General features: G+C 38.9%; 1 protein-coding gene across 3 annotated transcripts in view; it reads right to left on the bottom strand.

Annotated features, from left to right (window-relative positions):
• The window catches only part of LOC149775105 (uncharacterized), a 149,861-nt gene that overhangs the window by 18,097 nt on the left and 107,071 nt on the right, over window positions 1-24,693 (bottom strand). For all 3 annotated transcript variants that reach the window (XM_089944049.1, XM_089944050.1, XM_089944051.1), the window contains 2 exons: window positions 12,737-12,885; window positions 7,705-9,265 (listed from right to left, as the gene is read on the bottom strand). In XM_089944049.1, coding sequence (XP_089800175.1) covers window positions 7,705-9,265; window positions 12,737-12,885 — 1,710 coding nt within the window. The remainder of the gene's footprint in view (window positions 1-7,704; window positions 9,266-12,736; window positions 12,886-24,693) is intronic.

The following is a 24,693-nucleotide window of genomic DNA, read 5'->3' as shown; positions in this document are numbered from 1 at the left end:
AAATGTATGGAAATAATAATATATTTGCAAAAATAATTTTATAACACTTTGTGATTTTTGTATGCTGTTTGACAATTATTCTTTTCCAGATCTTTTCAGACATTATTTAAGCAGAACTGACAACTCTTATTAATGTAAAAGTCTCTATTTGTTTGCTGGTAATACAACTGCAGGTAAGATAACTCTGATTGTAATAAATGTAAATTTCCAGGTCTTTTCCAGGATGAAATTAAATTTTTCAAGGTTAACATATGACCATTACTGAATGGAATTAAAGAACATTTTGGATTATGAAACGTGCATTTTCAAATCTGAAGATGTTTCGCTTTCAAGACTCTCCAAAACATATATGTCAGAAAAGAACTGATCATGTACAAAACCACAAAATGAGTTACACAAAACAAATCTGACTATATTCCTACAAATTGGCATTTAAAGCGATCTAATATACAGAATACAAATTCTAACTTGAATTTGCTGACATACATTATGTTGTTATGTGGAAACAACATAATGAGCATAAATTGTTTTGTTTTCTTTCAAACCTTTAATTCTAAAGAATTCTAGAGCAATATATGTGCATGTTATACAAAGTAAACATTTCCTATCACAGTATGAAAAAACCCAAGGTAAAAATGCAAAGTATCAGAATCTTATCTTGTAACAAAAAAAAGTTTAACCCTGAATTTGTGTGTGCCAATAAAATCTCAAACAAGATTTTTCAACCAATTTAAAGTTAAGATGATTTGGTTAAAAATTCCATCATTTAAAGACATTACAAAAGGGTTGATTTAAATTCTGACAAAAGACCTTCAAAATTATATATTGTTGTATAAACAAGGGCTGAATTTTCTGTAAAATCAATTTGTCTTCCTGTAGTTCAATAAACCAGTCCCCAAACCTGTTTTGATACATGGGCTCTTATCGTTTCTTAATATATAATAAATGGGATGACAATTACCCATGTCTCCTGCGGTCCATTTAAGACCTGAAACCAATGCTTCAAGCTACAAGTCACTGTGTAATAATTTCATACCAAAGATCAGCTCAGAGATTCAACATTTTATAATCCGGGTTTCCTCTGAATATCCCAACCCCATTTTTCACATGTGGACATTTAGGATGGAGTGTGGGTTCAGAGCAATTACATATAAAAAAATTTGGAATCTGCCGCCACCGTAAGATAGCTCCCAGCTGGCCTAGTAAATTTAAACTATGCTATATCGACTTATATCTGCATGAAATCGATAGGAAAAATATTTATTTTCTCAAAAATGGCAAGTATTATAATCAATATGTCTTTAATCTGCTGACAGACTAGATGAAACTCAGCAGTGATGAAACCTGCAACGGTACTAGCCATTTGCGTTAATAGTTACATGACTTCACAACTCTTAAACAACAACATCGGAAGTCCAATAGTCACATGATAATAACAACAAACTCCTTTTCAATGTTGCACAAAATTTCAATTATATTAAATGAAAGTCTGATACCTTTTGTAAAAACCAGAAAGAACATATAATTCTTAACATTTTTATTTTGAGAACAACTACAAGAAACTTGGCCAGTCTGATTCATCAAGCAGAGTAGTCTTTTTCCATGCTTTGTATGCTCCCTGCGTGAGAGAGCACATGTCAATATGGTAGTCACGTGATACAACAAAACTCGGAAGTTGGTCTCGGAATATAGAGAATTTTGTGCCCTTTCATTTTTGTATCTTTCAACGACTTTCATTAATTTTTTTAAAATGATGGTTGTGAGATTGTGTGTTCTTGTGTGACTAACAATCGAAATCGCTAATACCAGCTCAAATTTCATTAATGCATTAGTTTTATCATCGTTCAGCAGACTAAATACATAATGATTTTAATACTCGCAATTTCTGAGAAAATAAATAATTTTCATATCCATTTCATGCAGGTATAAATCGATTTAACATTTAAATTTGCTAGCCATCTGAAAAGCGGCTAAATTTAACGCCACCATGTTGGCCTCTTGTGATGCTAGACTGGTTTTCATACCTTCCATAACAAAAATATGGATATTGAGCTGTAAAACAAAAAGTCCACTAGATGAATCTAATCCACTGAGCGTTTCGATTGTCTCAACAAATATATTTATGGCAAGCACCCAAATGATCCATACTGCAAGCTCCTAATATTCTGGCTAGAACTCGATAAATGTAACTCACGATCAGTTATGACTCATTTACATAATTGTTTTGGGCATCAAGTTGTGGAGAGAAATTTCTGGGTTTTTCCTGACTTTCGTCAATATTTGTAAACTTCAAGGACTTTTCACAGTTGGGAAAAAAATTATCATTTCTCTAGACTTTTTCCCGATTTCCTGGTAGCGTGGGAACCCTAGATACAGTTGTTTACTCAGTTTAAGCTTAAACAACACCTCAGAAAGGATACTTGTATTTGTATGGAGGTGTAGGATGTGGGAGTAATCTCCATGGGTAAAAGGAAGAATAATTTCTCTGAACAGCTCAACACTGGGTAAAAGGGAAAATAATTTCTCAGAACAGCTCAAATCCGTGTAAAAGGAGAACAATTTCTCAGAACAGCTCAACTCGGTGTAAAAGGAGAATAATTTCTCAGAACAGCTTAACACTGGGTAAAAGGAGAATAATTTCTCAGAACAGCTGAACACTGGGAGAATAGGCATTAGTAGGAGGCAATTCTGAACATCCTAAATCTACCATGGTCATACACAAGGGAATGCAGATTATTTCCTGTATGAGGGTAAAGCACACTTATACTAGTGATCAAAGCAACTGACGGTCACATAAGCCATGACAACATTTCCTGGAAAAAAAGACATATCAAATGATTTTGTTATTATGAGTAAAATAACAAGGTGAATCCCGCTAAAGCAATATTCTACACCCACAGAAAGGCTGTGCTGACTTTAGACTGATTTGGTGATAGTTTGGGAGGGATGTAGCCACCAGACCTCTTGGCAAAGCTTGACCAAGCAGATAAAAGCTTGAGTAGGCTACTGTGCAAGCCTGCCAACAGCATCTGTTATATCTTGGATAGCTATCCTGGGGACATTTAAATCTATGGCAGACATGACTCCCTTGGGAAGGCTGTACTTAGGCCTTCTCCAGCAGCGACTCCCTCTAGTGAACTGGAGAATGCACATGGATCTTCTGTTTGCTCGGATTCCTCTGGATCAGAATTTCATCACCTCTTGGGCTGGTGGCTCAATCAGGTCCAATTTCTGGCTGGAGTCCCAATGTACACCCCTGAATCCCACTGTGATCTGTATATGGACACATCATATTTAGGTTGGCACACTCACTTGAGGTAGTTCTGCAGGGCTTGTAATTTTAGGGAAAAGCTACCCTTAACATAAAACAATTTCGAAATGAAGTCAGTACTTTTAGCCCTGCAGGGTTGTGACAACAAATACAAAGTTATTTTGTGAATTCTTTCTCTCTGCATGCTTCTTTGCTGGACATTTCAACATTCAACATATTTTGGGCTATTAAAATATTCTAGCAGCCAGCTTGTCCAGGAGAGGCAAGGACATGGAAAGGTCTGTCCACCAGTCTATAATGGAGACTCTGTTCAGCCTCAGGACTTGGTGGAAGTCCCTCATGGAAAAGTCTGTCCACCAGTCTATAATGGAGACTGTTCAGCCTGGGGATGAGGGGACTTGGTGGAAAGGATCTTTGTGCAGTCTCCAGAATACCAGAGGAAGAAACTGGAGATGGCACATGTACAGTCAAGCCAGGGAAGTCATGTCTGCCAGAGAATTAAAGGTCCCAAGGAGGGACAGCAATACTGCAGGATGGGAATCTCCAGAACTCTCTGATAGGCTGCAACTACTTCCATCACCCTGTTAAAATATCTAGGAGCAGATACTGCAACTACTGCAGTGTGACTGAAGACAAAGATTCCTCCTTCTGAAGACTGAAGCAGGCTACCACAAAAAAGATCAGCATGCAAGGTCATGGTTACTAGCATATGTTCGTTAGGTTCCAGCACCTCAGCATCTTGAATGGAGTGTGAACCCAGGTCTCCATTGAAAACCCTCTTGTAACACCCCTGCATCCAGAGGTTGGTGGGGCTGAAGTAGCCAAAGAGGGGAGTGAAAGCTGTAGCTGGATGTTGAAGTCACAATGTAGAGGTTGAACAGACCACCTGTCATGTTGCCTGGTGAATTATTTGCCTCCCAAAACCTTTGAGATAATTCCTTTACCATCAACAAATGATGAAGTAAAAGGAGACCTAGTGGTGATGTGGCCCTCTATGGTTTCTCCAAACTGGAATGGAAGGAGGGCCCACCTTGGCCAGTTCCTTGCCAAACTTGTTAAGGTCCACCAAAACCAAAAGGATGTCATCATCCTGCTCTTGCTCCTGATGGGAGACGAAATTTCCCAAACACAGTATTTCTCAGGGAGACTGGGTAGTAGGGGTATCCTCATCCCACAAATTGTCATGGGGATTGGTGGGACTGCCTCAAGTAGCGAGCATTTTAGGAGGATGGGAAATACCTTTTGTTCCTCCTATAAAACTGAAACCTGTTTTTATTTTGCTTCGCTCCACATGAGCAGATGTTGGCCTAACACCTGCCACACCTGACCTTATCAGAGGCCAAGGCAAGGGCAACCATGGTGCTGTTAATGGGAAGAAGACTGGCTACGTGTAATGAATATCCGCTACATCCCAGTGAATCTGAAAGGTAATACAGGATGGGGGTGATGTCAATCTGATCCCCATCCCTAACTGGATGAGTATTTGCCAACTCCCTAACAGGATTGATTGGTAAAATGGAGACAGCTGGAATATTGACCTGATCCCTGTCTATATAAATGAAGGGACTCCATTGACAGGTAACTGAAGGGACTCCATTGACAGGTAACCAGTACTCAAAGACTGGTGACCAGCTCTCAATGGTTAGCCAACACATCTGCCTGGTGATGATGATCAGATGGATAAGCCTCCTGCATCCGATCAGAATGATGGTGCCTTCATTGGGCCACAAATCCTGATAAGTGCTGTGACTCCTCAGGTGGATTATGTCTCTATCTACTCCATGAGTGACCGATTCTGTACACTTCTGGGATAGAGAAGTGTTTACCCTGATAGAGTTCTGTGATTCTTCTGGAGCTTTACGTCTCACAGATCCCATACCCTCACGAGAGTGGGTAGAGCCACTTTTAAAGAGCACATCATCTCCCACCTTCACAAGAGATTCCATATGCTCCTGGTATTGAAGAGTGACTGGTGCCAAACAGAGGAGTTCTATTCTGAGCCATGTTGGACTACTCTTCTCTAGAGAAGAACAACATCCCATACTCTCCTAGAATTGAGGAGATAAAAATCCCTAACTCTCTTGAGACTGAAGAGTGTAACGGGAAGAAGGGCATTTCTTCTTCCCTTTATAAATCTCAGCCATATCCCAAACATTATCAGGCCACAGATAAATAGAATAGGCAACAATAAGTTCATAAGCAATTTGTACAAGATAAACATGCTGGGTGAGAATCCAATCCTTGTGCCAACATTTCCTTATGCCAACATTTCCCCACATTTTGCAACATTCTTCAAAAGAAAGGCAGGTAATGCTGGAACTTGAATTCTCTGAAAGAAATTTATACTTATGCAAGTACTTGATTTAAAAAAAGGAATGTAATAAAATAACTTGATCCCAAAATTTAAAAGTACCACATAAAAGAAATGTACATATAAAGTAGGGCTACAAAAATATTTCAATGCAGTAATTGAGCAACTGCCTAAGCAAGTACTTATCGATCTGCACAAAACAAATAAAACAATTAAGGCACTGCCCAAGAAAGCACTGTTAATTATTAATTCCCAAAACTGATGAATAGAATTCCAGAACCATAGATGGATAGTAATACTTACATTAGACAAAAATATAACTGAGTACTGTTGAATCTGGATTATCTTGGCTACTGGATGGATGGCAAGGCTGGCTGTCTGGACATTTGGCTGGACCGATGACCTGGAAGTCGGCTGGACAGCAGCCTTAGTACCCATCTGGTTTGTCTGTGTGGTGAAACAGATGGATTGACTAACTAGATTCCCATATGGTTCCGTATACCATGGTGTGGCCAGCTTTTTACAGCACAGCAAACCAAAGTGACAGATTCCTGGTCAAGGATTATGGCGTATGGCATGGACTGATGGCAAAATGGACCCAGACTTATCAGCCCTAAGGTCCATCTCAGACACGTGGGGGAATTAAACCCACTAGGCAGTCTGGAAACGGAGGGCAAGTCTCTCATAAGTGCCAAGCCATCAGCGGAGAAATAAAAGGGATGGTGAGGAATGAATTCACCTGAGGCCAGCAACTATGCTGTCAATTCTTGGACTAGTCACTGCTTCTGCAACTTTAGCAATTCCTGTGAAAACTGTGTTGTGGCAACTCTGCAACCCCCTGCTCAACCATTCCTGTGAAGACTGCATAGTGGTAACTAAGCAACCCCTTGCTCTACAATCTGTGGCTGACCTGACGTAATGGTTACTGTGAGCATTGAACACTTCAGTTTCGATGGGGGAAAAAGGGTGCCTTTAAACTCTTGCATTTGATGTACTTCGTTATCAAACTTCTGAAATACGAGTATGAAAAAAAATTTCAATAATATGAAACCTAATGTGTTCACCTGTTCAAATAATCATGTTATATAATAACAGAAGAAATACCACAACCAACAGGTACTGATGATACTGTGTTGGATCAAAAGGTCAGAAGAAAGGAATGTCCACAGATGAAAAATGAAATTCATATTAATATAAAAATTTCACAAAATAATGACAACAATATGTAGTAAATACCTTCATACTCAATAATATAACGACATTCTTGATGGCTGTTCAATAAGCCACATGATAAAACTTTGATTTTATGAGAGGTATGGGTTAGGATGTATGTCATTTCCAAACAAAAGCTAACACTGAGTAGACACCTGTAGCCTTCTAGCAGTAAGGGGAGGTATGGGGAAGGTTGGGAAGAGTTTCTTCCCTTTGTCTATATGGTTTAAAGACTGGAATGATTAATAGATATTAATGTTTAAGTGATCAGAGAATTATTATTATTAATTAATTAATGCTAAGGAGAAATATTTAAGCTGTAAAATATGAATTCTTACATAATGCCACTTTTCGATAAGGTATTGTTGTTGACCTCTTGTAATAGGTTATCATTTTAAGCTGATGCCACGAATGGTAAGATTTGTTGATGATTATTGATTGTTAAAGCTGTTCTTCATGATGATAATTAATCGAAGACTGGTCTGAAAAGCCAAACAACCAATTATCAAATTATGATTTTCAAACATCAATCATACTCATACATTTTGTTTAAATCTTCAAATATTTTTGCTGCATCACAAGCAACATGTTTATCAGATAGAACATTTCTGACACATGCTTTTATTGATCTTTAACCGAAAGTTTCGTCCAGCTGGAGATCTTGCAGACAAAAGCAACATTTCCATGCCTGAAAAATTTATATTTTCTATGAAAATAATTCCATATGTGATTAAAGTCTATAGTTCATCCCTAAATTTCAACTCATTCTAAATACCAGAACTGATAAAACTAAACTGTACTTACTGGATAAAATCTCAAAATAATAACACTGGTTGAACAGCTTGCTGATTAGGCTGAAAGGAAAGCTTAAAACTACTTTAAGACTGTCCATTATCTGTGGATTGCTTACATGTTCTGTCTTTCCTCAATTTCCTGTGTGGTTCGTCGTACAATGCCAGGAGGGAGTTGGATGTCCTCCATGTCATAAACTGACAACCTTGCTCTTGAGTTAGGTCCATCTCCCTCATCTTCCTTCTCATCCGTACCTGTATCCTCATCTGTTGAACCAGTCTGTTTTGCACGTTCCTCTGTATCCACTTTCTGTGAATCCAAAAAAGGACCACGTTCAGTCTTAGACCTATCATAAGATAAATGGGCAGAATCAAACTTAGACACATCATCAATCTTAGGCCTTGATGTACTCTTTGACCTACTGTCAGTCCTCAGCTCAACACTTACATGAGAACTTACTGTTGAAATGGGTGAATCATCTGAAGGAGACAATTTCACTGGCAATTTTTCCTTTTTCTGTAATGTGGGAGACAAGCTTGCTTGGCTACTAGTATCAGAACTTATGGACTCTGTTCTGGCACGGTCACAATCTATGGCTGGTCTCCATCTTTCCTCAAAATCTTGCCTTTGTTTCAGCACAGTGCCTGCATTCCATGGAATGTTTTCCTTGGTATAGTGTTCTTTAATGGCCAGACCCAGTATTGTGCTGGATTTTGATATTCCTGCACTGCCTGGTTTTGTATTTTCCATGTTCTCTGATTTTGTGGCTTCAACACTACTACACAAAGCATTTTCTGTACAAGTAAATTTAGTGATCTCTCCACTACCTCTTTGTGAGGTTTCTATGCATCCTGCTGTTCTAGGTTCCTTATTAATGACATCTGTGTCTTCCATCCTTTCTGGTTTTGTGGTTTCCCCACGAACGTATTTCGTTGCTTCCCCATTTGTATATTTTGTGTTTTCCACTCTACTTGGGTCCATTCCTTTATCTTTAGCTTGATATTCATCTTCCTCTTTCACTTTTTGTATCTGTGCTTTTGCCTCCTTTTCTTCTCCAATTTGAATCTTTTCATTGCTATTTCTGAAATCTATCCAAATTCCAGATTCTATGTCTTTTTCACCTATTACAGTTTCGCCAAACTTATCAACACTTCCACACACTTCTAAAATTTCATCATTCTCTTCTTTCTCCCCCTCTTCCTCTTTCTGGCTTGCTCCTGCTTTTATCCAACTACGGTCTGATCGAAATTTTAGTAATGAGCTCGTACTTGCTGAATTAGGTATAGATGAGCAACTGTCCGCTGAAAGTCTGGCGGAGTCAATAATACTGGTACCTTCTGTGGAAGACCTGGATTTGTTCCCATCCTTAGTCAAGGATTTAGCACCACATGGGACTGAAATCTTGGAACTTTTTTCATCTTCGCCTGACAAGTATCTAACCTCTGAACCCTTTAAGGATTCATTTTCTGAATCTGCTAAATCACTACTTGTACATTTTTTAGTGTCAAGTTTTGGATCACTGAATTGACCCAGTCCTCCAGATCGTGCCTCTGTGATTACAGGAGAAGGTATGTCTGAAAGGGACTCTTCTGTAGAATCGGTGCTACGTGAAACATTATCAATTTCAGGTTCAAACTTTAGTATCAGATCATCCCTCTCAGTGCCTGATGCAGTCTTTCCTGAAATAAAATAGCACAGGTACACTATATCATGCAGTATTTCAACAAGAAATTTAATCAAAATGCATTAGTCTGTCTGAATAATGATTGTTTGACAAAAAGCACTGCAGATGATTAAAAAAGAACAATACAATCAAGAAAAGTATCACTACTAAATTTATGAAGTCAACCATTCAGGTTCAAACTTTAGTATCAGATCATCCCTCTCAGTGCCTGATGCAGTCTTTCCTGAAATAAAATAGCACAGGTACACTATATCATGCAGTATTTCAACAAGAAATTTAATCAAAATGCATTAGTCTGTCTGAATAATGATTGTTTGACAAAAAGCACTGCAGATGATTAAAAAAGAACAATACAATCAAGAAAAGTATCACTACTAAATTTATGAAGTCAACCATAATGGGGTCATTGATATATGTATCCCAACAACAAAACTTTGTACAAAACTGGTTGCCTGAAAAGTAACCTAAAACACAATTTAAACTCATGGCTGGATGCACAAACAAAGGAAACACTAGTTGCCCCTACCATAATCACAAAGGAAACACTAGTTGCCCCTACCACATTCACAAAGGAAACACTAGTTGCCCTACCACATTCACAAAGGAAACACTAGTTTCCCCTACCACATTCACAAAGGAAACACTAGTTGCCCTACCACATTCACAGAGGAAACACAAGTTGCCCCTACCACATTCACTAAGGAAACACTAACTGCCCCATAGCAAATTCACAAAGGAAACACTAGTTGCCCTACCACATTCACAAAGGAAACACTAGTTGCCCCTACCACATTCACAAAGGAAACACTAGTTGCCCTACCACATTCAAAGAGGAAACACAAGTTGTCCCTACCACATTCACTAAGGAAACACTAATTGCCCCTAGCACATTCACAAAGGAAACACTAGTTGCCCTACCACATTCGCTGAGGAAACACAAGTTGCCCCTACCAAATTCACAAAGGAAACACTAGTTCTCCCTATCACATTCACAGTACAGCAATAAAAGGTTATCCATTCTAAAAATTGCAAGTCTAAAACATCAGGCCCAAGTGGAACTGAGATGTGTAACATGGCCAACATCTGTCTAGAGAAGTTGGTCAAGAAAAATGGGTCATTTGGATGCTTTCTATGGAAATCATTTTCCAATACTCTTGATTACCTATGTTTTGCTTCAAGGTTTCTGTAGTTTTCTTCACATCTTCATTTGATGGCACATCAGAAACATAATCTAATAGTAAATGGCCATGATACTTTCTGTCAAAGTTGGCCAGGATACTTTCTGTCAAAGTTGGCCAGGATACTTTCTGTCAAAGTTGGCCAGGATACTTTCTGTCAAAGTTGGCCTGGATACTTTCTGTCAAAGTTGGCCAACTTTCTGCATTCTCACTCCCCCATCCACCCACCCACACATAGTAATGTGATCTTGATTGCTAGATCACACTGAGTTGTGAGCATCCAAAAATCTGTATTATTACAAGACAATGCTGTGAGTCATGATTGCTCATTTCTAGGTATTAAATTCATAGGTATATAATTAATAAAGGATCTCAAATGGGTATTGATTTAATATTGAAGTATCAAACAAGTTTAATAATGTTCAGCTTTTGCAAGCCATGGAAAGCCCATTTGAGATTCTGTTCATTACATAGATTTTATTTTAATGGATAAATAAAGAAGACTATACAATATTGTTCAGATTCAGACATTGTACCTTTCTTTGTTGCGTGTAAAAAATAGTCCCAAACTTTTGTAGAATTTTTGGGCAGTTTTATAACCAATAAAATTTAAAAGCAGATTTTCTTTTACAAATTAGAATTCCGACAGCAATTATCCTTCAGAATAAATGGAATACCTGACTTAAAGAACATCATTTTGCAACAAAGAATTGTACTGAAGTTACATGTGATGTCACATTTGGTTCATTTAGGTTAGACAATCAGTGTAACAATGCTGACACCAAAGGTATGTCAAATTTCAGTACTGGAAGTTGTTGGATAGTCATGTGAAAGGATTATTACTGGATAAGAATGTATATTTACTATAATGTATTTGTGATCAGATATTTGTATTAGTTGATTTGGAACAGAAATCAGAACTGCATCACATAACAAACATTCGATCATTGAGGTATTTTACCACATAATAATACAGTGGCTTGACAGGACTAATGTTCTGTCAGTTGGGAGACCAGTTTGTTTCCATGTTCCTCTATGAACAGAGGTGAGTTTATTTCCTTCTAGAAGTTAACATTTAAACAAATCTTGTATATAGCGCAGATTCCATGTTACCACCCACCCATCCCCTCATGTATGCTATAAATTGACCATTATTTGTTGTTATTCTTCTTCTTGTTGAGGTCATTTTTCAGCGCATGGTAGGCAATACATGGCATAATGAGCCCCTGTGGGGTAAATTTGCCATATTCAGATAGAAGTGACCTCCCCTCCCAATTCCCTCTGGGCAGCTGATCTGAAAAACTGTTGAGAAATTGCTGATTGTATTAGTAAAAACAAAAAGTTCTAAAAGGTGGGGTAAAGAAAATTTTCCTACAATCGCAGCCAATCAGTAAAGAGAATACTGTGCAAGAATTTTATGGTCTTATTTGGACCAATCATAATCATATAATGTGATATGTTAACATGTTGTAATATCAAAAATATTAAACTGCACACACCATATGTAAAGTGTACCAGCTATATGATAAATGGATGTATAAGGTGGGTAAAATGATTTGAAAATCTGATCTGAGGTAAACAATGAATGGTGTTAAATGTGTAAATCATGATGATGTTTGTCATGGCAGCTCTTTTTCCCCCATTTCCATGGTAACCATGGTCATAAGCTTGATAATACACAAAATTTAACAATTGATCAGACGTATTCAAGTTTTACTGATGCCAAGAACATTCTAACTTGTATCATCATTTGTTTTTGGACATAGTTTCCAAATTTAATTTGGCACAAAAATCAGCATAAAAAAAAATCTATGTGCATGAAATAACAAGCCACCAAAGTCATCTATGTAACATTTTGATAGATGAGCATTATGACTGGAAAACAATGTACTCAGCAACCAATGGATGTTGGTTTTATATTCACAGCACTTGATTCATACCTAGTTTCTATCTAAGTAACATCTTTGTCTACAAGTGACTTGATTCATAGATTCATACCTAGTTTCTGTCTAAGTAACATCTTTGTCTACAAGTGACTATTTCATACCTAGTTTGCTTGTAAAATCTTTGTCTACAAGTGACTTGATTCATACCTAGTTTCTGTCAAAGTAACAACTTTGTCTACAAGTGACTTGATTCATACCTAGTTTCTGTCTAAGTAACATCTTTGTCTACAAGTCACTATTTCATACCTAGTTTGCTTGTAACATCTTTGTCTACAAGTGACTTGATTCATACCTAGTTTCTGTCTAAGTAACATCTTTGTCTACAAGTGACTTGATTCATACCTGGTTTCTGTCTAAGTAGCAAATCTGCATCCTGTGGAATCTCTAAATCAGATCCCAAACCAATGGCATCATCAGGGTCAACTATCTGAGGTGCGATGGCAGTCCTCAAGTCTTGAGCAGATTTCTCAAGGAAAATCTTTCGTTGTCGGCTACAAACAAAGCATAAAGATTAGTAAGCCTCAGTGTTTTTGCAATCTTTAGCTAATCTTTTTTTATATTCAATTTAATTTTTTAATTATTCATGAAATATGACTTGGTATTCAGTATATTTTCTTTCTATTATTCTATCATTCACATAGGTCTGTTTATTGTCTGTATAATGCAGGTCATGGAGAAATTCTGCAAAACTACCTTTATTTTTGTGCTATTTTTTGTCACAATATACCAAAATGAATAGTCATTAATTTTTGTTTTCTCTCCAAAGGAAATCACTAACTTTGGGTATAATATTTAGTAGCAAAATAATGACTTGATATTGGGGAAAACAATTTTTGGAATAAAATGTGTTACCTTGATAATATTTACCTGATCATGACATGCTTGGATTGCATATACTACCTCAAAGATCCAGCCAACCCAAGCTAAAAAAATTTTTTTTACCTTGCCTGTTTGCATGTTTTACCACCTGAAGGCTAAACAGTTTTCTACTTCCCATGACATAAATCAGGCTAGATTGTGGGGTGAAATGATACACCACTGTCTATAAATTAACTAGGTGACCAGAGCTCATGCAGTCGCTTTGCCAATTCTTTGCTAATTTTGTTCTTAATTTATTTTTAATTTCGTTGACAATTTCAGTCACTGGTTACATTTTTCAAATTTTTTCCCCATGTATGATTTAAGTACTTTGCAGATCATTTTGTGCAAAATTTATTTCTCTGTTGCTTTTTATCTAAACTGACCTAGTTTGGAATTCTAGTGCGTCAAGCAGTCAGTATGCCAGTTAGTTCTGATTTGTGGTTTCTCTACATAACACACAGGAGTATCACCTTCAAATGCGAAGCAACGGAGAAATATATGGTGCTAATTAACTGATCTAAATAGTACTTAAATAATAGAAGGGAAACAAATCTGGAATGTCTTCTTTATCCTTATATATATATTATCAATGGCTGAAGCTTCTTGACAGGATAAAATAAACAGCATGGAATTTATGGGTTGGCATGTGGGACCTAATTCAAACCACGCTGCCTTGTGTTTCTGAATCTGTAGAAGATGAAAAGGTTTTGTCAATAGTTTTTCTTTCTTACTGACAGAAATGTGGTTGAGCATCTGCTTTGGATGCAGGAGGTTGCGGGTTCGAACCCCAGCCCAGTCATACCAAAGACATAAAAATGATACTAGCAGCTGCCTCACTTGTTGCTCAGCATTAAGAGGTTAGTGTTAGAAATGGTCAGCCTGGTGTTTGGATAATGTAAATGGGCAGGACATGATGCTATATGTCTGTGGCATAATGCCCCAGTGCTAGACATCACTAGAAACTGCCACGCTGCAGACATCATAGCGATATGACTGGAAAAATTGTTAAAGTTATGTTAAAAATCCAAATCACATACATTCACACACTGACAGAAATGAGTGCACACTCCTGTTACAGCTGTCTCAAACGAATTTTCAATTTAAAGAATGAATGGCAAAAGACTAATAATTATTCATGAAGATTAAAGTAACTTGTTTGAGGTAGGTATCATTTTGTACCGAGTCTTCCCCTCTTGTATAGATATGGGTATTGATATGGAACAAGGTATTGATACATCTATAGACTGATTACTTGTTTCACCCCTACTAGATAGTTCTTCCACTGGACAGAGGATTGGTGTTAAATCAAGTCAATGAATAGTTATTGCTCGAGTGCATGCCTTTCCATGGACCTGACTGAAGGGAGAGCTTAGGAAGGTGAGCCTGTATTTCAATCAGGTAAGGTGAGCCTGTATTTCGATCAGGTCAGGTAAGCCTTATTACGATCAGGTAAGGTGAGCCTGTATTACGATCATGTAAGGTGAGCCTGTATTACGATCACCTAAGATGAGCCTGTATTACGATCAGGTAAGGTGAGCCTGTATTACGATCACCTAAGATGAGCCTGTATTACGATCAGGTACGGTGAGCCTGTATTATGATCACATAAGGTGAGCCTGTATTACGATCAGGTACGGTGAACCTGTATTTCAATCAGGTAAGGTGAGCCTGTATTATGATCAGGTAAGGTGAGCCTGTATTTTGATCAGGTAAGGTGAGCCTGTATTTCGATCAGGTAAGGTGAGCCTGTATTACGATCAGGTACAGTGAACCTGTATTTCAATCAGGCAAGGTGAGCCTGTATTATGATCAGGTAAGGTGAGCCTGTATTATGATCAGGTAAGGTCAGCCTGTATTATGATCAGGTAAGGTGAGCCTATATTACAATCAGGTAAGTATAATTGAAGAAACATGTATTGCTTCAAATACTGGTGTCTTCTTAAAATCATAATTAGGAGAATAAGTACAAAAAGAGGGAGTTAAAAGTCCCATATCCCCAAACTGACTCATCTCTAGTCTACAAATGTATGTGAAGCAACTATGAGTCATGTGCAAGATAGAAGGAAAGTGAGCAAATAATCAGTGAATTGATATGGTGTAAGATAAATATCCAGAGAAATGAGTATTGCTGTGAAGCTGCCAAGTAATCTGGGACAGCAGCTAGTACGGTTGGCACTAAGTCAAACTAAGGGCTCAAGGATGAAAGGCTTTCCAGGTTAACGATAGATGTTATCTGTGACCTCCATCCCATGGTTTGAGTGATATGCAACAGGGAACAGCTATGCTAGTGATAACTGCTCCAAAATTGTAAACCAATATACAAAAGAAATTGATCTTGCGCTATTTCCTTGTTGGCTGAGCAAATGGTAACAAGATGGTAGAGCTTCAGTGGAAAGCGAATTTTAAATTATAATGTTTCTCCTACCTGATCACATTAACATTAGGGATATAATCCTGCTTCTTCCCAAATCAAGACAGAAACATCTTTTCTACCACGTACTGACAAATGGCAGCCACTCTTTCTTGTTACCCCCACCACCACCATCAGGTTTGCTAGTTTTTAAGCTGAGTGATATACCAGTAAAAATGTTTGCATGGCAGGGTGGTTTGGAGAGTTATTAAATAATGTGAATAGGTAAGCATTCTTGCAGAAAAAAAATTTATGAAAAAATTTGCTTCCTCCTTCACATATATTCTGCGACCACATTACCATAAAAAGAGAATAGGTATTAGGTGGAGGGAATGCTGAGCATTCAACCTATGACCTTGAGTTAGCCTTCACATGTTCTCTTGATTTGATAAGCAACACAACCTATGACCTTGAGTTAGCCTTGACATGTTCTCCTGATCTATTAAGCAACACAACCTGTGACCTTGAGTTAGCCTTCACATGTTCTCCTGATTTGATAAGCAACACAACCTATGACCTTGAGTTAGCCTTGACATGTTCTCCTGATGTGATAAGCAACACAACCTATGACCTTGAGTTAGCCTTCACATGTTCTCCTGATCTGATAAGCAACACAACCTATGACCTTGAGTTAGCCTTCACATGTTCTCCTGATTTGATAAGCAACACAACCTATGGTTATGTGATCATTGATCCTACATCTGGTTAAGAAGATGATTACTGAAATCTTAATGACAAAATTTCACTTGCGAATCCAGTGAAGCTATTAGGCTGTACTGACTTTAACTGGGTCTGGTGGTCATTTGGGCCACTGCCACTAGACCCACCATATTCAAGGTTTGTCTTGACATAGGTGAATCTCTGAAATAAAAACTCTCAGAAGACTGACTCTGCATGCCAGTCAACAGCTTTATGTTTTGCATCGAAATGTTACACCTGAATGATAGGCTCACTCTGAATTCATGAGTGGAAATCTTCATGAGTGGAAGTCTTCATGAGTGGAAATCTTCATGACTGGGAGTGGAAGTCTTCATGAGTGGAAATCTTCATGAGTGGGAATGGAAGTCTTCATGAGTGGAAATCATCATGAGTGGGAGTCTTCATGAGTGGAAATCATCATAAGTGGAAGTCTTCATGAGTGGAAATCATCATGAGTGGAAGTCTTCATGAGTGGAAATCTTCATGAGTGGGAGTGGAAGTCTTCATGATTGGAAATCATCATGAGTGGGAGTCTTCATGATTGGAAATCATCATGAGTGGAAATCATCATAAGTGGAAGTCTTCATGAGTGGAAATCATCATGAGTGGATGTCTTCACAAGTGGAAGTCTTCATGAGTGGAAGTCTTCATGAGTGGAAATCTGAGTGGAAATCTTCATGAGGAGAATCTGATCTTTTGAGACCTGAGTATGCAAATCATATCAGATATGAAGATATGAATTGGGGGTGATATCCTGCTTCTGGGCTATTTTGGCTACAAAACCTAGTTGCATTAAGAAACATCCAATCTAGTCTGAAGATAGTTCAGGTCAATGGAAAGGGCAGGTAAGTTGTTTATCCTGTATGCTGAAGCTAGGCCTATCAGGATAGCAGTTTCAATGATGTGTGGGCTAAAGTCTCAAATTTACTTGAATAGAACTATGTTAAAACCCTTGAAAGGTTCCATTTTCGAAACAAAGTAAGGGATTTTGGTCAAAATTAGCTAAAGGCCTGACAAAACTTTGTCATGACTGATATTACTTCAGCCATCATGCTAGAATTTTTTCTTTTATCATGGGAGTGGTAGTATTTGATGGTAATTGGGATGAGCTGTTTCTCCTTGTAGAATCAGAGAAACAACACGTCTAGTTAAGGGATTCAGGCACTCAAAGGGATGATGTTGACTTGCCACTTTCCCTTGTAAGCCTTCAGAGTGGTGGACATCTTGCTCATGAGATTCTCTCCACAATGAAAAGTTTAAATTCATTCTCTGACAAGGCTGTCAGGACATGAGAAAGGTGCAAAGATGACAACAATTCAGGCAGTGGTGGAACACCAAAGAACATGCTTGTTTGAGCAGATCGGACTGGCAGGAATCTTCCTAGGCAGATCAATTTCAAGTCTGAGTGATGCAGGGCTTGTTCCATCTGAGAGAGGCTATCAGTATCATCTTGAGGTTCTGACCCCTCAACTTCTGGACAATGTTTGATACGAAGATAGTGGGAGTGTAGGAGAAGACCCATAACGCTACACAACTAACTGACACTGTGTCCATGGCCCAAGCTTCTGGGTCTTAACTGGAAAGATGAAGGTAGGCAGCTTGCGATTCCACCTTGTCGCAAGAAGACAGATCACAGGATGACCCCAAAGTGACTGATGGAGAGACCATTCCATATGAATGACTTGATAGAGTGTTGTCCAGGACATTAAGTCTTTTGGGAATGTTGATATGGAGTTGGTCATCAGCATAGAAACTGCCAAATCAGAACATACAGGTTGGGTAATTTGGTACCCCTTTGTTTTAGGTAGATCACCACTACTGTGTTGTCTGATGTAATTAAGTTTATTTCTCCCTGACAGTTGGTTTTTTCAGAACTGAAAGGTATTGATAACAGCGTTCATTTTGAGAAGAGTTATGTAAAACAGCCAATCCCCTGGCTCCTACATCACAATGACAGTAGCTAAGTCTGGAAACTGGTAGGCATCGCAACCATATGTACTGGCACTGAAACATAGTCATTTCTGCATGGTGATGCTTCAGGAGTCCCTGTCATGAGTCAACCTGGGTTGTGCCACTGACACTGCAATGATTGTACATCATGCATGATCACGATTTTCAGATCAAGGAGATTTAAAAATGGGCCAGCAAGGTCATCTGTAGGGGTGCATAAAAAGATGGCTGAGTGAGATCAAGTCTAATGCCATAGCATATATACTGTGGAGTCTAATGAAAATTCAAGTCCTGTTGGTAATGGACTCTTGACGAGTCCCACAATCTGGACTATTTGAATCTGAATGAACTGTACCTGGTTGAGATTGGTGAGAAACCCAGATAGACAATTGCTGGGATAAATAAGATCAGACTTTTACTAATTCTGTGATTCATATGTGAAAGATCAATTATGCCCTTGAGATTAGAACTTACCATATTGTTTCTGGAGGATGTCTTCAAAGTATGCTGTCGTCGCTGGAGATGAAGTCAACTGGAACAGTGTGATGATGCTGATGTTTAGATCAAGGGGCAGAACTTAAACCTGATGTTGAGGTGACAGTGACATTTCTGTGACGCATCGGTCAGGTCGAGATTGACATCCAGAGAAAGTCTATGTGGTTTTTGAAAACTCTACACCACTTGTTTGTTCATGAGTAACCATATCTCCTCTTGCAAAAAAGTGTCCTCCTCCTGACCTGATGATACGTCTGTGAAATGGGAAGAGGAAGGGTTGGATACATGAAATCCAAAGCCCCTTCAAAATGACCTGGATCACCATTCTTTCTGAGGAAATGAAGTACTTAGTGAGAGACTGGAATTGCAGGAGTTGGGAGCCACAGGTGGGCCGTGTGGGCAGTGGAAATGACAGGACAACATTGAGTGCTATGAGATTCTGACATGGAGAAATTTGGTTTCTTGCCTCTGGTAAGGTTGATGCCTCCTAGGATCTCAAATGAATGTGTGATGGAAAGGATCTCATGATGTCCCTGACCCAAATATCATCCCCATACTGTGGCAGGGGAAGATTGTTCCTAAAGGACTGTGCAGCTTGGACATCAATTTGGGGTGGGGTGGGGGGCAGCTCCTTAGTAACATGCCTCCAAACATCATAATTTTGCCCCAAACCAATGGATATGGCAAAAGACCCCATGTGCCTGGACTTACTGGGCCATAGGTCATGCTTGGACATGCGGGGGTGGGGGTGGGTGGACTTGTGCCCACTGGGCTACCTAAAACTGGGGTGACACTTGCCCGATAAGTCAGAAAAACCTGTAGAAGAGAGGGAAACAAGGGTAAAATTTTGCCTGAATTTAATAAATGTATTGTTGTCTCATGAACCAGACAACGCATCTGTTTAAAGGAGGCAGAATGCAGAACCTCAACATTCTGTTCACCTATTTGCACAGAGGTAACAGTGGTAGAAATTATAAATGTCACTCTTTGGGAGGGGGTAGCAACGTAATCTAACTGGTCTGGAGGCCTTTAAGAAAACAATGAATATCTGTGACAAAGTCTCGACCAATTCCTTTCATAAACTTTCAACATGATGGGTCTCCTTGCCCAAGCAATTCTGACTGCACTTTTATGGAGAAATATTACTTTCAAAAGGCTTGCATTCAGGTTCCACAAATGATGGTTTGGATGGACAATCTGCTTGCATGGCCGTTTTAGGCCGATGAGGAGATAGCAGGACTGACCTGAGGGTCAAACTACTACACCAAGGAGGAAGCTGATCCATCATTCTTTCAGCTTGGAACAAGCAGAATCACTCACTCTCTGCACCACTTTGGGATTTTCAAGTGATTAAAGAAAATGTGTTCACTGAGACCATTTCATTTTGAGGAAAGAGCATGAGCTGGCCAAGCTTTTGGGTCTGTGCATTGTAAAGGAGGATTAGGATCATGGTACTCCACCTCACCTTAACAAGGTTCACAAGGGTCAAAACCAACAGAGCCTACTGAAGACCAAGGGAACCATACTCTATGAAACAGCCAAATATCAGGATCATGAGTATGATAGGAACCTTGGCCTGCCTTGTGTGTGGAGGACTTGAATGTAGTTTTGTCAAAATCCCAAATGGGAAAGGAAGAAGTCTGAAATTTTGGTTCTCCTAAGTAATTAATGACAATTGAGGCCATGGAAAGAATTAGCATGCCCTTTCCACATTACATCTGCCATGATTGAAAGGTATTTGTATAGGGCTTCATCCAGATGGTATGTATATATATATATATATATATGTATGTATGTATGTATGTATATATATATATATATATATATATATATATATATATATATATATATATATATATATATATATATATATATATATATATATATATAAAATCTAGCCATCAATAAAAAGTTGGATAATAGAGATTGCAATCTGAAGATCACCTTGTTAATGCCTTTTAGCAGCAAAGACACTGATAGAATACATCTCTTCTGTATTTGGTAATTAACAGAAGCAATTACAGCATTATAGTGTATTGAGACTGCAGTTAGCTAAATATGAAACGGACTGATGGAAGTGTCTGGCAGGGTTTTTTTTGTTAAGCAGTCTAGTCTGCTTTCATACTGCTGAAATATAGCCATCACAAACTGGTTTGTATGTATCATGTGTTGTCAACTGGCCTATTAGGTTGAAAATGTTGGGACCAACTTTCAGAACCATTGGCCATCAACTAAACTGAGGTTGTAATTCCTGAACATTTGTATAGAAAATCTGGGAGTATTAAGTTGAAAAAGAGCTCAATAGTGTCACATCATCTTGGTCACAAAGACACATTTTGATACATAAGACAGAGCATAAACAGTGCAGGAAAATTTAGGTATACGTCATGGTTGTGTCAAAGTGAGAATGGTACATGGATGGTTGATATTTAGAGCTGAAATCTGGTACTGGCTATCCCTGGAAAGATTACCACTGACAGTATGGGGTATGTGAACATTGATGGCATATATACTATAGGTTGAGATGGGCATTGGCCCTATAGGCAATCCCATGAAGGCCCTATAGGCAATCCCATAAAGGCCCTATAAGCAATCCCATGAAGGACCTATAGACAATCCCTTGAAGGCCCTATAGGCAATCCCATAAAGGCCCTATAGGCAATCCCATGAAAGCCCTATAGGCAATCCCAAGAAGGTCCTGCAGACAATCCCATGAAGGCCCTATAGGCAATCCCATGATGTCTGATGGCAATGATGGTCAGATCAGCATTAGTATAACCTATTGTCCATACTGCACCACATACAGATATACAATTAACTTCGGACAGCTTGAAATGAATCTAGCCCACTCATTTAAATCATGCCCACTCTGAAGATACTCTTAAAACGTGGGAAAAGTGCAAGTCTACAACTATATGCTACTCTAATTTTATAGTCCAAGATTGTTGAAGTTTTAACTTTCATGTGATTTTTCGAGGGTGTTTTTCTTCTTTTATTTTGCCAAGGTGGATTCCAGTTTAAGACTTCTACCTCTTAGCAAAACTTTGCCATGTTTACAAATGATAATTGGCACTATGTCCGAAGTGACAGGAAGCATGCGATTACAAGAATCAGTTAGACCACAAATTTTTCTTTAGTTAATAATGTGAATAAAACAGGAGTGGAAGTTACCCAAAAATTATTCACTTGAATATGCTTCATATTTTTCAACTAGACCATTAAATTTTGCTAACAAGCCAAGCTTATTATTAACCTCTCAACCAATAGATATTATGGGATATACTCAACCAATAAATAATATGGGATATACTGTTTATATGATTACTTTGGAATGATCCAGATCTTTGAGGCAAAATAGTCTCAACATAGTAACCACTACAATGGAAATAGATCACTTGTTAGATTTGTTTTTAATTTTCATAGAAACAATCACTGAGTGAATTGGATAATTAATGATTAATTGGTGTATCTGCATCAGATTACAGGTTTAAAAAAAAAACATGTCCCTGCTCATTTTTCGGGGGCTACACTTTTGGGACATTCAATTTCTTTTTCACAAGACCTTGTGTCCAGTTTGAGGATGGTGATATTGATCAAGATCCAACAAACCTAGACTTAAAATTGTCCCCAAGGCCAGTAACTGTGTCATTTCCTGTACTGGTGACTAGACTTAAAATTGTCCCCAAGGCCAGTAACTGTGTCATTTCCAGTACTGGTGCCTAGACATAAAATTGTCCCCAAGGCCAGTAACTGTGTCATTTCCAGTATTGGTGCCTAGACATAAAACTGTCCCCAAGGCCAGTAACTGTGTCATTTCCTGTACTGGTGTCTAGACTTAAAATTGTCCCCAAGGCAAGTAACTGTGTCATTTCCTGTACTGGTGCCTAGACTTAAAATTGTCCCCAAGGCCAGTAACTGTGTCATTTCCAGTACTGGTGCCTAGACATAAAATTGTCCCCAAGGCCAGTAACTGTGTCATTTCCTGTACTGGTGCCTAGACTTAAAATTGTCCCCAAGGCCAGTAACTGTGTCATTTCCTGTACGAGTGCCTAGACTTTTAATTTTCCCCAAGGCCAGTAACTGTGTCATTTCCAGTACTGGTGCCTAGACTTAAAATTGTCCCCAAGGCCAGTAACTGTGTCATTTCCAGTACTGGTGCCTAGACATAAAACTGTCCCCAAGGCCAGTAACTGTATCATTTCCTGTACTGGTGCCTAGACTTAAAATTGTCCCCAAGGCCAGTAACTGTGTCATTTCCAGTACTGGTGCCTAGACATAAAACTGTCCCCAAAGCCAGTAACTGTGTCATTTCCCGTACTGGTGCCTAGACTTAAAATTGTTCCCAAGGCCAGTAACTGTGTCATTTCCAGTACTGGTGCCTAGACATAAAACTGTCCCCAAGGCCAGTAACTGTGTCATTTCCTGTACTGGTGCCTAGACATAAAACTGTCCCCAAGGCCAGTAACTGTGTCATTTCCTGTACGAGTGCTTAGACTTAAAATTGTCCCCAAGGCCAGTAACTGTGTCATTTCCTGTACTGGTGACTAGACTTAAAATTGTCCCCAAGGCAAGTAACTGTGTCATTTCCTGTACTGGTGACTAGACTTAAAATTGTCCCCAAGGCCAGTAACTGTGTCATTTCCAGTACTGGTGCCTAGACATAAAACTGTCCCCAAGGCCAGTAACTGTATCATTTCCTGTACTGGTGACTAGACATAAAATTGTCCCCAAGGCCAGTAACTGTGTCATTTCCTGTACTGGTGACTAGACTTAAAATTGTCCCCAAGGCCAGTAACTGTGTCATTTCCTGTACTGGTGACTAGACTTAAAATTGTCCCCAAGGCCAGTAACTGTGTCATTTCCAGTACTGGTGCCTTGACATAAAACTGTCCCCAAGGCCAGTAACTGTCATTTCCTGTACTGGTGACTAGACTTAAAATTGTCCCCAAGGCCAGTAACTGTGTCATTTCCAGTACTGGTGCCTAGACTTAAAATTGTCCCCAAGGCCAGTAACTGTGTCATTTCCTGTAGGAGTGCCTAGACATAAAACTGTCCCCAAGGCCAGTAACTGTGTCATTTCCTGTATTGGTGACTAGACTTAAATTGTCCCCAAGGCCAGTAACTGTGTCATTTCCTGTACTGGTGCCTAGACATAAAATTGTCCCCAAGGCCAGTAACTGTGTCATTTCCTGTAGGAGTGCCTAGACATAAAACTGTCCCCAAGGCCAGTAACTGTGTCATTTCCTGTACTGGTGACTAGACTTAAATTGTCCCCAAGGCCAGTAACTGTGTCATTTCCTGTACTGGTGACTAGACTTAAAATTGTCCCCAAGGCCAGTAACTGTGTCATTTCCTGTACTGGTGCCTAGACATAAAACTGTCCCCAAGGCCAGTAACTGTGTCATTTCCTGTACTGGTGACTAGACTTAAATTGTCCCCAAGGCCAGTAACTGTGTCATTTCCTGTACTGGTGACTAGACTTAAAATTGTCCCCAAGGCCAGTAACTGTGTCATTTCCTGTACTGGTGCCTAGACATAAAACTGTCCCCAAGGCCAGTAACTGTGTCATTTCCTGTACTGGTGCCTAGACTTAAAATTGTCCCCAAGGCCAGTAACTGTGTCATTTCCTGTACTGGTGCCTAGACATAAAATTGTCCCCAAGGCCAGTAACTGTGTCATTTCCAGTACTGGTGCCTAGACATAAAACTGTCCCCAAGGCCAGTAAGGTGGCGCTCACCAGATAATATGTACTTTTGAGAGAGTGACATATGTAAGGTGAAGTAGTTCGCATTTAAAACATGCACAGTGGAGAGAATGTTGGCATACCTCTATGCTACATTAATGTAATATGGATGATATTTCTTTTGGATATTGTACTTTTGGA

The sequence above is a fragment of the Sinohyriopsis cumingii genome, chromosome 19 (genome assembly GCF_028554795.1).
Source record: "Sinohyriopsis cumingii isolate HCF-2022 chromosome 19, ASM2855479v2, whole genome shotgun sequence".
NCBI lineage: Eukaryota > Metazoa > Mollusca > Bivalvia > Unionida > Unionidae > Sinohyriopsis > Sinohyriopsis cumingii.
Note: the sequence above shows the minus strand (reverse complement) of the source record. Positions and strands in the feature narration are given on the sequence as shown.